This window comes from Ranitomeya variabilis, chromosome 4, assembly GCF_051348905.1.
Source record: "Ranitomeya variabilis isolate aRanVar5 chromosome 4, aRanVar5.hap1, whole genome shotgun sequence".
NCBI classification, from domain to species: domain Eukaryota; kingdom Metazoa; phylum Chordata; class Amphibia; order Anura; family Dendrobatidae; genus Ranitomeya; species Ranitomeya variabilis.
Window position 1 is genome coordinate 567506156 of NC_135235.1, and position 15414 is coordinate 567521569.

A 15414-nucleotide genomic window follows, 5' to 3' on the forward strand; every position below is an offset into this window, starting at 1 on the left:
CATTTCCTGAAACAACAGGAAGTAGGAGTTTAGAATAATCCTAGTTAAAGTTGCAATGATTTTATTGATATTTCTAGATTGTGTGCCCCAATGGGGACAGTGCCAGTAATGTTTGTAAAGCGCCGTGGAATTAATGATTTATAACTGAGTAAAATAAATACCGTAAATATAAATAAATATGAAAAAGAAAACATTGCCAAAACATAAAAAATACATTTGTCATAGCAAACCTGATTAATACAACAGGTCATTTTTTTGATGATCCATCCTGTAGAATGACAAATCCCACATCACTCATGTGCTTATGGACTCGCTGCCGTCTTATTGGTGGTGCTTAGTGGCAAGGTACTAGTCCTTGGGGCCACACAGAATATAGACATGAAACAAGAAATATAGGAATCGATATCTTCTTCATCTTCTTTAAGACACCCCAAGTAGTGATGCAATAATTCCACTAAGTCCATTCCAAATAGAATGAAAACCCATACTCACTCTTTACTTTATCTACTAACCATTGCACTGAATTAGGGCAGGTGTAGATGGCTGTATTTTCGATCCGAGTGTGATCCAACAAAACATCAGATCGTACTCGGACCAACATTACTGTATGGAGCAGTGCCCATGTCCAATTTTTTCCTCGGACAGAAGCTATCTGAAGAAAAAAATTGCAGCATTCCCAAGTTTGATTCGATATTTGGATCGCACTCGGCCATGCAAGTCAATGAGTCAGTGGAAAACATCAGACTGCACTTGGATGACATCTGAGTGCAGTCCAATTTCCACAGACTGACAGAATAGAAGAGATGAAGACATTTTTTTCTCCCTCTTCTTCTCATCCTAGAGAATCAGATCACACTATGCTCACACTCTGATCAGAGTGTGAATTGTATAATTGACCCAATTCACTCAGACGATAGAATATACACTCATCTGCACCCGACATTAATCATCATATACAGTGCCTTGCGAAAGTATTCGGCCCCCTGGAACTTTTCAACCTTTTCCCACATATCATGCTTCAAACATAAAGATACCAAATATAAATTTTTGGTGAAGAATCAACAACAAGTGGAACACAATTGTGAAGCTGAACAAAATTTATTGGTTATTTTAAATTTTTGTGGAAATTAAAAAACTGAAAAGGGGGGAGTGCAATATTATTCGGCCCCTTTAACTTAATACTTTGTTGCGCCACCTTTTGCTGCAATTACAGCTGCAAGTCGCTTGGGGTATGTCTCTATCAGTTTTGTACATCGAGAGACTGAAATTCTTGCCCATTCTTCCTTGGCAAACAGCTCGAGCTCAGTGAGGTTTGATGGAGATCGTTTGTGAACAGCAGTTTTCAGCTCTTTCCACAGATTCTCTTTTGGATTGAGGTCTGCACTGTGACTTGGCCATTCTAACACCTGGATACGTTTATTTGTGAACCATTCCATTGTAGATTTTGCTTTGTTTGGGATCATTGTCTTGTTGGAAGACAATTCTCCATCTCAGTCTCAAGTCTTTTGCAGACTCAAACAGGCTTTCTTCAAGACTGGTCCTGTATTTGGCTCCATCCATCTCCCCAACAATTTTAACCATCTTCCCCGTCCCTGCTGAAGAAAAGCAGGCCCAAACCATGATGCTGCCACCACCATGTTTGACAGTGGGGATGGTGTGTTCAGGGTGATGAGCTGTGTTGCCTTTACGCCAAACATATTGTTTGGCATTGTTGCCAAAAAGTTCGAATTTGGTTTCATCTGACCAGAGCATCTTCTTCCACATGTTTGCTGTGTCTCCCAGGTGGCTTGTTGCAAACTTTAAACAACACTTTTTATGGATATCTTTAAGAAATGTCTTTCTTCTTGCCACTCTTCCATAAAGGCCAGATTTGTGCAGTGTACGACTGATTGTTGTCCTATGGACAGACTGTCCCACCTCAGCTGTAGATCTCTGCAGTTCATCCAGAGTGATCATGGACCTCTTGGCTGCATTTCTGATCAGTCTTCTCCTTGTTTGAGATGAAAGTTTAGAAGGATGGCTGGGTCTTGGTAGGTTTGCAGTGGTATGATACTCCTTCCATTTCAATATGATCACTTGCACAGTGCTCCTTGGGATGTTTAGTTTTGATAATAATTTTGTATCCAAATCCAGCTTTAAACTTCTCCACAACAGTATCACGGACCTGCCTGTTGTGTTCCTTGGTCTTCATGAAGCTCTCTGTGCTTCAAACAGAACCCTGAGACTATCACAAAGCAGGTGCATTTATAGGGAGACTTGATTACACACAGGTGGCTTATATTTATCATCATTAGGCATTTAGGACAACATTGGATCATTCAGAGATCCACAATTAACTTCTGGAGTGAGTTTGCTGCACTGAAAGTAAAGGGGCCAAATAATATTGCACGCCCCACTTTTCAGTTTTTGAATTTCCACAAAAATTTAAAATAACCAATAAATTTCGTTCAATTTCACAATTGTGTTCCACTTGTTGTTGATTCTTCACCAAAAATTTACATTTGGTATCTTTATGTTTGAAGCATGATATGTGGGAAAAGGTTGAAAAGTTCCAGGGGGCCGAATACTTTTGCAAGGCACTGTAGATGTCATGGTTTAAGAATGTGCCCGAAAAAGAGTTTACGTGAATGTAAGCATTTATCCAGAAACATGACTGTAGCTTTAAGTGTCAGGAAATGATGGGTTATAGGAGAGTATCAATCATTACTCACATTTTACACCCATTGCAGAATCTCTACATTATTGGCTGCAGGGACAATGAAGATCTTATGCGACAGATGGGAGGGGGATGCTCAGCTGTTGAATGATCACCATGTTTTGTAGACCATTAGTTCTCAGGAAATTCCAGGTCTGTCATACAGAAGATTACTTCTGCTTCATTAACATTACTCACTTCTCTGTAGCCTCGTAGTGCAGATATGACCTACATACTTGATTTCGGCAGATTATAGCCTCTTTCACAACTTGTCTTCATTTCTCAGCTCTTCCATTAAGACCCAGTTGTGGACAAGTTGCATTCAAATTGTTAAAGAGTAACTGTCGTTTCAATTTTTTTCGGAAATCAATCAACTTTGCATTATACAGTATCTTATCAAGGAAATGGGCTTCTCTCTCCTTCTGAATTGAGGTTTCATACTTACCGTAATCCAAAAGGTATATTCTGTATGCAGGGAAGACAGATTTTCACAGTACTGAGATAGATGAGAGTTGGTGCTTTTAAAATTCTATGGAGGATGGAGGAGCTGGAGGCCAACACGGACATCCTGTTGCACGTTCACCTGAAACGACAGTTACTGTTCTCCATTTAACTTTATTTATTTTTCTCACTTATATAGCGTCATTAATTCCACAGCGCTTTACACACATTATCATCGCTGTCCCCGATGGGGCTCACAATCTAAATTATCTATCAGTATATCTTTGGAATGAAGGGGAAACTGGAAAACCTGGAGGAAACTCACGTAAACACGGGGAGAACATACAAACTCCTTGCATATGTTGTCCTTGGTGGGATTTGAACCCAGGACCCCAGCGCTGCAAAGCTGCAGTGCTAACACGGTTTACACATTTTACCCATGAATTGAGAATTTTGAAAATGAATAATCAATCCAGCAAGGGAAAGAAGAGAATTTCTCTAATAAAATACTATATATTATAAAGTTTCTTATTTCCATGTGTACTACTTATTTAGGAAACAAACATGAAAACAATGGTCGCTCTTTAATTATATCTCCTGTACAATCTTTTGTTTTATTTTTCAGACTGTCGCGGGGTGGAATGCCGATTTGTATTAATAGAAAATCACTGCAGTCATAGCGTGATAATCAAATATTATACAGCTGGCCAGGAGCGCACACAGACAGAAGAGGGACCCTGTGCAAGAACAGTATATGGGCCCATAATGTGTCTGTGGCAGAAGTTACTTGCTGCTTTGTAAGTGGAAGTGGACACCCTTAACTCACAGCTTGTACCAATGATATGTAAGCCTCTGCCCTCGGCAAGTCACCTCATCAAGTGGGCCCACCAATTTAATTATCCTAGTCTATGGTGACACCTATTATAGACATGACCACAGAACCAGACTGCCATTTTCATCTATATCAGACCTAAGCAAACTTCGGCCTGCGGGTCATATTCAGTAATCCGGCTGTTCCAGTCCAGCTCGTGGAACGAGACAGCCGAAGGGCTGAAACAGTAGTATTGCTCATATACTGTATATATAAGGGCTACATTAGATCTCATACTATGAGGCTATGTTAGTTCTAATACTGTATATAGGGAGGTAATGTGGGCAGTGGCGTAACTAGAGTCTTAAGGGCTTTGGTTCAAGATTTGGACAGCGGCACCGAGGACGCACATCCTGCTGAAGTGGGCTGGCGTCGACTGTGGTCATTGCTTGTATGTGGGGGCTCTTACTGTATATAGAGAGGTAATGTGGGGGCTAATACTGTATGCAGAGGGGCTATTTTTGAGGTCACATTGTATAAACGGGTCATGGTGGATGCTCATACTGAATATAGAGAGGCTATGTATGAGCTCATACTACACTGCTCAAAAAAATAAAGGGAACACTAAAATCCTACATCCTAGATATCACTGAATGAAATATTCCAGTTTTAAATCTTTATTCATTACATAGTGGAATGTATTGAGAACAATAAAACCTAAAAATTGTCAATGTAAATCATAACTAATATCCCATGGAGGTCTGGAGTTGGAATGATGCTCAAAATCAAAGTGGAAAATGAAGTTACAGGCTGATCCAACTTCAGTTGAAATGCCTCAAGACAAGGAAATGATGCTCAGTAGTGTGTGTGGCCTCCACGTGCCTGTATGATCTCCCTACAATGCCTTGGCATGCTCCTGATGAGGCTGCGGATGGTCTCCTGAGTAATCTCCTCCCAAACCTGGACTAAAGCATCCACCAACTCCTGGACAGTCTGTGGTGCAATGTGACGTTGGTGGATGGTGCGAGACATGATGTCCCAGATGTGCTCAATCGGATTCAGGTCTGGGGAACGGGTAGGCCAGTCCATAGCTTCAATGCCTTCATCTTATAGGAACTGCTGACACACTGTAGCCACATGAGGTCTGGCATTGTCCTGCATTAGGAGGAACCCAGGGCCAACCGCACCAGCATATGGTCTCACAAGGGGTCTGAGGATCTCATCTCGGTATCTAATGGCAGTCAGGCTACCTCTGGCGAGCACATGGAGGGCTGTGCGGCCCTCCAAAGAAATGCCACCCCACACCATTACTGACCCACTGCCAAACCGGTCATGCTGAAGGATGTTGCAGGCAGCAGATCGCTCTCCATGGCATGTCCAGACTCTGTCACGCCTGTCACATGTGCTCAGTGTGAACCTGCTTTCATCTGTGAAGAGCACAGGGTGCCAGTGGTGAATTTGCCCATCCTGATGTTCTGTGACAAATGGCAAGCGTCCTGCACGGTGTTGGGCTGTGAGCACAACCCCCATCTGTGGACGTTGGGCACTCAGACCATCCTCATGGAGTCGGTTTCTAACCGTTTGTGCAGACACATGCACATTTGTGGCCTGCTGGAGGTCATTTTGTAGGGCTCTGGCAGTGCTCCTCCTATTCCTCCTTGTACAAAGGCTGAGGTAGCGGTCCTGCTGCTGGATTGTTGCCCCCTATGGCCCCCTCCACATCTCCTGGTATATTGGCCTGTCTCCAGCCTCTGGACACTATGCTGACAGACACAGCAAACCTTCTTGCCACAGCTCGCATTGATGTGCCATCCTGGATGAGCTACACTACCTGAGCCACTTTTGTGGGTTGCAGAGTCCGTCTCATGCTACCACAAGTGTGAAAGCACAACCGACATTCAAAAGTGACTAAAACATCAGCCAGAAAGCATTGGTACTGAGATGTGGTCTGTGGTCCCCACCCTGCAGAACCACTCCTTTATTAAGTTTGTCTCGATAATTGCCAATAATTTCCATTTGTTGTCTATTCCATTTGCACAACAGCATGTGAAATTGATTGTCAAACAGTGTTGCTTCTTAAGTGGACAGTTTGATTTCACAGAAGTTTGATTTACTTGGAGTTATATTCTGTTGTTTAAGTGTTCCCTTTATTTTTTTGAGCAGTGTATATGTAGGGGTCTGTGTGTGGGATCTTCAGGTATATAGGGGGTGGTGTGAGGGCTCATACGGCATATAGGGAGATGTCAGATTACTTACTGCTGCTCAATATTAAGTGATACAATTAATATAAAATAGTAAATATATTAATATTAATATTGAGCAGAATTAATTTACGCCTAACTGTCCCACCCCCCAGAGCAGTCACTGTCTTTCATCCCTCGGGAAAATTAATTGCCTACCTCTGCTCTATGTTTTCCGTAGAAGGGAAGCAATAGTCAGAAAGTCATGGCAGTGTTTAGCAACAAGACATTTTAAAAAAAGACCTCTAATTTTTACCACATACCTAGTTGTCAGGTTATATAACACTGTTTACTTGCAGGCTGCCTAACGTGACGTCCGCTGTATGGTATCGGCTGCTTGTAAACATAGTTACTATACCTTGTTTTACAGCTGGAGGGGACTGCTCGCTGCAGAGTAAGAAAGCAACAAGCTGATACAATGTGCTGGCTGCAGTATCGTTGTGTGACATATTGGCATGAACCGCAGCAGCACCGCCACAGCTTATGCAAACCAAAGGTCAAGGGGCACATTTGACCCTTTCATCTCTTCCTGCCTTTCTTTTGCCATAGGAATGAGAGAAACACTATGGAGATCTCTCAACTTTGTTTGAACTTGAAGAAATGTGCACACAGATTTCATCTCTTGTAAAATTTTTGGACTGATATTGACATATAATTGTGGTGTAGTTGAATGTAATGTGTTGTCCACTGTTATCTGACATTTGCAGCTAGAAGATGCTGTCGATAGCCTTCATCATTGGGATAAAAGATAAGGACTCGAAAAAAAAAACCTTTCCCCCCTACGATCCCTGCATCATCCTACATTCTTCTATTCTTTACACCTCGAGGATATTCAAGAGAAGAAATATGATCTACGAAAAGGATCCCCAGCTCATCAGAGGTGATCGTACTACAATCACTGCATGAAATATGCTCAGGTTTGGAATTTAAAGGGGTTGTCCAATGAAAACATGTTATCATCTATCCATAGGAAAGGTGATAGCTTGTTGTGGTTGTTGTCCAACCACTGTGACACACAGTGCACATACTTGACCGCCTCTCCACTCATTCCCATGGGACTTCCAAACGCTTTACTAATTTTTTTTCTGACAGCCCCATGGAAAATGAATGGAGCAGCAGTTGGGAATCCGATTTGTAATGTGATTTCATAATGTGGAAAAAAGTGCCCCATCGAGGATAAAAAAATCCCAGTTCTGCCGATTGGTGTTTGTCTCCACCAATCAGTAAATTATCCTTTGATAGCTAATAACTTGATTTCACTGGACATTCCTTTTAATTTGAGTGGCCTTCTTCAGTTCAGCCATAGATTGGAGTCACACTAGCTTTATAAAAATCGGTCCGATTTTAATACAGAAGAGTCAGAAGGGCAGGGAAGGGCAGCATCCAATAAAGGAAAACATCCAATACAGGAAAACCACCTATGCCAAGCATGGTATCCATCCACAGACAGATTCCTACTCCACACTGATGAGGGGCAAACACCCTGAAACAGCTGTCTGTGGATGGATACCATGCTTGGCATAGGTGGTTTTCCTGTATTGGATGTTTTCCTTTATTGGATGCTGCCCTTCCCGTGGTTGTTCCTTCCCGGGGAAAGGTCTGGCTATTCACTGCTTGCGTTGAGAAACATGTGATGGTGTCTCCGCAGCTATCCTACATGCATTTGCATATTTCCCATAAGGGATGGGGGCAGTGTTCTGGATCACTGCGTTGAGAAACACGTGATGGTGGCTCCGCGGTGTTGGATGTTTTGGTCTCCCCGAGGCCAATCATCTGTTCCTTCACAGACTACACGACAACAGTCTTCCACCATTAAGGTGCAGGATATGCTTACCACGTATTTCCTCACGCCATGGCAGGATTCACAAGTGGTTCCGTGAATTTAAAATGTTTTGGTACTGTGTGAATTATATATTTATTATGCATTACTTATATAGCAACATCATATTCCACAGCACTTTACAGACATTATCATCACTGTCCCCAATGAGGCTCACAATCTAAGTTCCCTATCAGTATGTCTTTGGATTGTGGGAGGAAACCTACACAAACATGAGGAGAACATACAAACTCCTTGCAGATCTTGTCCTTGGTGGGATTTGAACAAAGAACCCCAGCGCTGCAAAGCAACAGTGCTAACCACTGAGCCACCGAGAATTAATGTTTCTACCATAAACATTCGTTGTATTTACTACCTTCTCTAGCAACAAGCATTTCATGTTTTTTTGTGTTCAAGATAAATTTAATAAAAAGAAATTACAAATAGACATTCATATTTTTTCATGTGAACACCAAAATTAAAAGTATAATTTTTTAAATGAAAAATATTTACACCGAGAAACACATAAAACTGAAATTTTGAAACAGACATAATGAAAGCATCACAAATTTTGATATGTGGGTGGTGATCTTTGCTTAAAGGCAGGAATGTTCCCTGCCATAGCTGATGGTGGTGGCGAATATGGTTGGCATATGAAATGTGAGTTAGATGACCCTGAAAGTAAAGGAGGCCCCTGTGTCGGTGGGTCCAGGGGGTAATGGTATGGATTACTTTGGCCATAGTAGGCACCTTCATTAGGCCCATGTCTGTACCATGGTCGCTGCCTCTGACCACCAATGAATCCAGCCATTGAAGCTCCTAGACCAGCCCATTCCCCTTGCTTTCGGCAAGTTATGTGGTCATAATGAATAAGTGGTTGGTAATGCACTTCAGGTGATTGGTGATGCACTTCAAGTGATCGGTTGTGTTGTTGGGAGCTGTTATTATCTTCCTCTGGCATGGAAAGACTGTTTCTGTCAGACCTATGCCAGCTTTCAAGGCAGTCAAACACCTTGTTGGATCTGGTACATGCATCCAAAACAACGTAGATGGCGTTCCTGGCACGCAGCCGCACAGGCCTGTCGATGTCACGAGGATATCATGCCAGGCTGTGCACAAAATCCTCCTCCCAATCATCCTTCACCGTGTACGATAGATAATCTAAAACACCACTGCTACTACCTCGCGCCTAATGGTGATGATGGGGAGCTCCTTCCTGCACCAAACTCATCATGGAATAGATGGAGCTACAGGGGAATTGTCAAGTTTCAAAAGGTAGGGCTGTTTCTGCAACGTCCTTCCACTACCTCTGAGGCTTGAGCTGGTGCTGGTGTGGCTGGTTGGGCTGAATCTGATGACTGGCCTGGTACTGGTCCAACATCCTTGGTGGAATTGGCCACTGGCTCCAACAGAAAATTTGACTCCGAGGCTGTCTCCCTGTCACGCAAGTTGGATTCAGTTCTACAAGTGAAAAAATTATGTAATGTTGGTTGAAATTATGCAACCTAACAAGTTTAGAATCTTGTAGAATCCTCAAACAAGCCAGAACTTACAAATGTAGGTCTACAATCGAGGTCAGGAAATTTAGCCGGTCAATATAGATATGGGGTCATTTCTTTGTGGCCGCAGACCCACTTTTAGCACGCTGTTGGCTCTCATGCCCCTACATACCCCGACAGCTGAGCCATTCACTGTTAAAATTAAGAAAAAAATCCAAAACATAGCACACATTTTAAAAATTATGCCTATTACGAATGTTTTCAACATTTACCAGTGTAATCTTGACATTCTAAATTACAGTTGACATAATCAATAAACATTGTCATGGCAAATATAATACTGGATCTACATGAAGCCACCAAAAATGTGGCTACAGGCTAACGTAAAAAATACATCAGTTAATAAATACTAATGATGAGGTGCTGACATACATGTATACATTTACATATTGGAAATTTTTAACCTCGTAGATGCAGTTTGCTAACAAACTGAGCGTGCTAACACTGTTATATTAAAGCCTTACAGAAGCACAACTTTATTGATTTATTGAGTAGTTATTGTTATTTGCTTCTCTTGTGAGCTGGCCTCCATAGGTCAGATACATCTGGCGGCAGATGTATGTCAAGGATACATCTCGACGGCTACAGCTCTGGTAGCTTGGGTTACGTTTGTCCCACAGTTCTGGACGCTCCTGGACAGGGATGATAAGCATCTCCACATTAATGTGTGGCGGCATGGTCGCATCTCCACATTAATGTGTGGCGGCATGGTCTGATCTCTGTGGAGGTGTGTTTATACTTTATATATAGGTTGCCTGGGTGCTTTGCCCTTTACAAATTTTTGCAATGTGTTGAGGCAATTTCCTGCCCCATTGGAGAAATTTGCAAGAACTTGACGTACATTGGCAATTGTGATCTGATTTTAGCATCCACTCGCAACATGCTGCGATTTTTTCTCGGTCAAAACTCAATCTGATCTGAGAAAAAAAATTTCATTTGAGCACTGAATCATTGAATAACATTGATCCGAACGCATTCCGATTTTTTATCACATTGCATTCAATTTATTCACTCGTGTGAGCGAGCCCCATAAAGTGCTGTATTTCATTCAACTTAGATAACAAGGGGGCACTGTTTTGTTGTGAAGACCGCCTAATTTCCTTCACTTCAGTCAATGCTCCATTCGGAAAAAGGTATGCAAAGTAGCTCTGCTCCAATAGGTAGAAAGCTGACTCTCTAGTGCCCCCTGTTGGAGGTAGCTACTGTATGTCAACATTTGATCCTTTATTTTTCCTAATTTAGGATACTTAGCCAACCCAGAGTATTTTCCAAAGGCAAACACCCCTGGATTGAACATACCATTGGTGCAATCTATGCAGCTGCACATGGGCTCAAGAGGTTGAGGGGACCGCTCCCACCTCCAAAGCAGCAAGCAGCTTCTGTCAAATACACATTATTGGATTACAAAGGTGACATATAATGTTTTTGCACAGGGACCACATTCTGTTGTTGTCCTCCCCTACACCTATCAGAGCTGTATTGGATGGGTGTAAATACTGACCCCATAGACTACTATGGGCTCATACTGCAACTGCAGCCCCATTTTTGATAACTTCTTAGAAAATTTTTAAAAAAGTTTTTATTCAAACCAAATAAAGAGGGGGGCCTACAAATTGCTAGAAAGGGGGTCCCAAGTTTCTGTTTTTCTGCATCTTTATTATTGCAATGAGGGGGAGTTTATGTGGAGTGGTGGTTGAGTATACATACTGCCCCTCCAAGAAAGTGATCTCTGCCCCTCTGTTTAATGATTTTGGGGATCCCAGTGATGAAAGCTTTATCATCTAATTTGTAATTTATTAACAACGACGGCTGCTGGTGATGCTGCGACAGCCATGACCCTATTGACAATGAAGGATATAATGTTGAATAATTTCTTACAAGCAAGGCCGGTTTTAGACAATGTGGGGTCCTGGGCAAAAGTTTAAAGTGGGGCCCCAAATGCTCACTTATTACAACCAAAATGTTTCTGTGTGATGGTGCATTTACTTGCCCTGAGTTCAGGCCGATAAACAAGCGCGATCGACAATATTGAACTCGTTCGATGCTTGTTTCCTGGCCTCTTTAGTGTAGGTGCACACATTCAGTAACTGGCAGCGCTTTGGACGCAGCACTTGTCCGCTGTGTCCAAAGTGCTGCCGGGTATTGAACGCACTTGAATCCACATGTGTTCAATGAACCATGCGGATTCACTACGTCTAGTGCATTGTATGGGTGACATTTATCTTGTGGAGGATTACATCTCTGCAAGATAAAAAGACATGCTGCAGTCTAGAGAGACGCGCCACATGTCCATCTCTGTGGGTGAGCTACAGGCGTTGGTGCACACATAGTGGGCATGGGATTTCTAGAAATCCCATCCACTATGCTGTAACATCTGGATGCTGCACAAGTACGCAGCGTCCAACCAGCATCATTCACTGACCGTGTGCACCTACTCTTACTTCGGCTGAGGAAGAATGATTGGTACAATCCTCAATACAGTATAATGCAAGTCCCATATAGTACATATAGTAAAATGCACTCCCCATGGTCCTTGATAGAGTATAATGCAGCCCCCTCAGAGTATAATGCTGCCCACTCAGAGTATAATGAAGCACTGTATACTGCAGCCCCCTCAGAGTACAATGCAGCCACTTGAGTATCATGTAGTCTCCTCGTAGAACATAATGAAGCCCTCATCAGAGTATAATGCAGCCCCACACACAATATAATGCAGCCCCCTCAGCGTTTAATGCAGCCCCACACACAGTATAATGCAGCCGCCCCAGAGTATAAAGCAGCCCACTCAAAGCATAATGCAGCCTCCCACACACAGTATAATTCAGCCCCCCACAAACACATACAGTATAATGCAGCCCTCCACACACAGTATAGTGCAGTCCCCACACACACACAGTATAGTGCAGCCCCCACACAAAGTATAATGCAGCCCCCCACTTACACAGCATAGTACAGTCCCTCCCACACAGTATAATAACACCCCCACACACAATACAGGATAGTGCAGTTCCCCCACACACAGTATAGTGCAGCAGACACACACATACACACACATAGCCACTAGTGATGAGTTAATATACTCAATACTCGAGATTTCTCAAGCATGCTCGGGGGTCCTCTGAGTATATTTTAGTGCTCGGAGTTTTAATTTTTCTTGCCACAGCTGAATGATTTACATCTGATAGCCAGCATAAGTACATGTGGAGGTTGCCTGGTTGGTAGGGAATCCCCACATGTACTTATGCTGGCTCTCACATGTAAATCATTCAGCTGCGACAAGAAAAACTAAAACTCTGAGCACTAAAAAATACTCGGAGGACCCCCGAGCATGCTCGAGAAATCTCGAGTAACGAGTATATTCACTCATCACTAATAGCCACGTTTTTCTAATGCTGGACAACTCCTTTAAACAATTGTTGTTCAATCAATTGTCTAGTCTCCGCTCTTTATAGTGAAATTATAGTGAAGAGCTGAGTAGACAGTTTCTCTAGAAACCCCAGTAATTACCGCAATCCCATCCACTAAGCAAATTCAGAGAAAGCTTTAAAAAATAACAAAAGAAAGAAGTCGACCTGCGTAACAAGTTTTGTCAGGAAGGAGTTAAAGGTCCATTATAGCTGCATGGGAGCTGTCCTCATACCAGCAGGGAAGGTGTGTCTGTCTGATTGTCACTGAGGATCAGGTTAAGCACACAGCTTGTGCTTCTTGTCAAAGGGGGATTCTGCTGAACTTGGGCAGAGGGAATTATAGGGGTGGGACCAGGAGGGTGTAGAATCTGGTCGGACTGGTCTTAATGAGAAGCCCTGGGCGCCCAGGAACACACAGTGATCACAACTGCAGGCTACAAGAAACATTTCTGACTTCTCTACAGGGAGATACGTTAAAATGAGGACTCTGTATCCGCTGCTTATCCTGCTTCTGGTGGTGGTGAGTAATTTAATACCCCTCTGTTTATGGGGGGCATTGAATCTGTTAGGTTTCCTTACATCCCCAGTGGTGTCCAACTTGCGGCTCTCTAACCATGGTCCATCTGCATCTCCTATCATGATGCCCTGATAGATCTACTGGGAGTTGTAGTGTCTCCACAGCTGGCGAACTACAAGTTAGAATTGAGAGTCCTCAGTCAACCACCGAGGACTCTCAATTCTAAATATTTTTCTATCTACTGGCTAACACAGTACCAAGATATATTTCTTTCCTGAGCTACATGTTGTAACTCATAAAGTCGTTTATGACAGGAGAATGTTTTTGGGAATGTTTCAGATTTACTGCACTATTATCCCTCCAGCATTGTCAGTTGTAGTAAAGGACAGACAATGATCAGACATGATAATGGATCAGACGTACGACCAAGAAAAGGCTGCCTTCACACACCGGAATTCTCTACAATACGCTTTGTTTTTGCAGCATTTTTTCTCAAGGTGGAAAAGCAAATTCTACAGACAAAAAATCAGCTGGAAGCCAGTAGAGAATTATGAAAGTGTTTGTTGTTGTGTTTGTGCGTTGCTTCCTTTTTTGGCATTTCTCTTGCAGTGGCTATACAGCATACTCTATGCTTTATGTCTGGCCTTTTTGTTTTTTTTTCTCCCTAGACATCTTTAAAGTTAAAAAAGAAAGGACCTTAAAAAAAACCCGCATGTCGATGATGTGTGAACAAAAAAAGGCTATAACAAATCCGATTGTTCAAAAAAAATAACTTTTTAAAATACTTTCCGTTATTATCACTACAAGATAATGTAAAGACGAGAGAATCGAGACAATTATGCAAATCACACTCTGACCAGCGTGATCTGATTCCCTCGGGCAAGGAGAAGATGGAGAAAAAATGTCTCCATCTTCTCCATTCTGTCAGATGTGGAAATCGGACCACACTCAGATGTAATTTTTTTTCTTCAAACTGGTTCGGTCCAAGGAAAAAATTTGACATGTGCACGGCCCCATAGACTAACATTCGTTCTAGTGTGATTCGATGCGTTGTTGATTACACTCAGACCGAAAATACACTCGTACCGAATCCAGAGCTTGGTAAAGCATGGTCTGAGTAAGGTGCAGCAGCAGGTCTCTTGACCCAAGCTCAGTGTGTATAAGACTGTTGATTTCAGGACAGGAGACCTGTGGACACTCTGGATTCAGACTGTGTTTTGTGGAATTCAGTTCGGCCTGATCATTTTTCTAGTTCTGATAACTAATTACATAACTTTAATTGATGCACCTTTAGACCTCAAGAACATTTTACTGCTCCATAATAGCTCAAACTGCCTTATCAGAGAGGACGAAGACTTGAACACTAGTAACTATTGTGGGGTAGCAATCCTAAAAGTCAATATCAACCCTTTAACGAGCCTTACCACGTGACGATAACAGACCCAAACCAGACCCATTTGCAGACTTGTGTTTTGATGTGTTTGCACTTTTTCAGGGCCAAGCAAGGGGTCCAATTTGAATGTTTGAGAGGCTCCCATATTGCAACCATAGACAACAATGAGCTTATACTGTACCTTTTGCTTCCCTCAATTTCATAAGGGGGTGTTACAATTTTCCATATTTCATTTGCTGACATATTTGGGGGATACTTTTTCTTTAGAAGCAGGATTTATTGTAGAAATATGGTGCCTACAGAACATCATATGGCAGCATAGCATTCTTCCATTCCTGTAACTTAAGCCCTTTCACACATCAGTTTTTTGGCATCAGTCGCAATCCGTTGAATTTTGAAATAAACGGATCCAGCGACTGATGCCTCATGTTTCATGCGTCGTTCGCCGGATCCGTCGAAAATTGTCTGTCCGGTGGCCGGAGACAAAAGATAAAGTAACGTTTTTGTGTCCGTCGAAAAAAACAAACTAGCG

The 15414-nt window shown here is 42.4% G+C and overlaps 1 protein-coding gene and 1 long non-coding RNA gene across 3 annotated transcripts in view; one reads left to right on the top strand and one right to left on the bottom strand.

Moving 5' to 3' along the window:
• Positions 1-8414: 8414 nt before the first annotated feature.
• Positions 8415-15414, bottom strand: part of LOC143765799 (uncharacterized) — a 119364-nt gene continuing 112364 nt past the window's right edge. The window contains exons 3-4 of the long non-coding RNA XR_013213461.1: positions 9560-9697; positions 8415-9467 (exon numbers count right to left, since the gene is read on the bottom strand). This is a non-coding gene — a long non-coding RNA (uncharacterized LOC143765799). The remainder of the gene's footprint in view (positions 9468-9559; positions 9698-15414) is intronic.
• Positions 13302-15414, top strand: part of LOC143765798 (cadherin-like protein 26) — a 128787-nt gene continuing 126674 nt past the window's right edge. The window contains exon 1 of one of the 2 annotated variants that reach the window (XM_077252843.1): positions 13302-13492. In XM_077252843.1, the coding sequence (XP_077108958.1) occupies positions 13451-13492 (42 nt within the window). In that variant the 5' untranslated portion in view covers positions 13302-13450. The remainder of the gene's footprint in view (positions 13493-15414) is intronic. The other variant, XM_077252842.1, reaches the window with a different exon arrangement.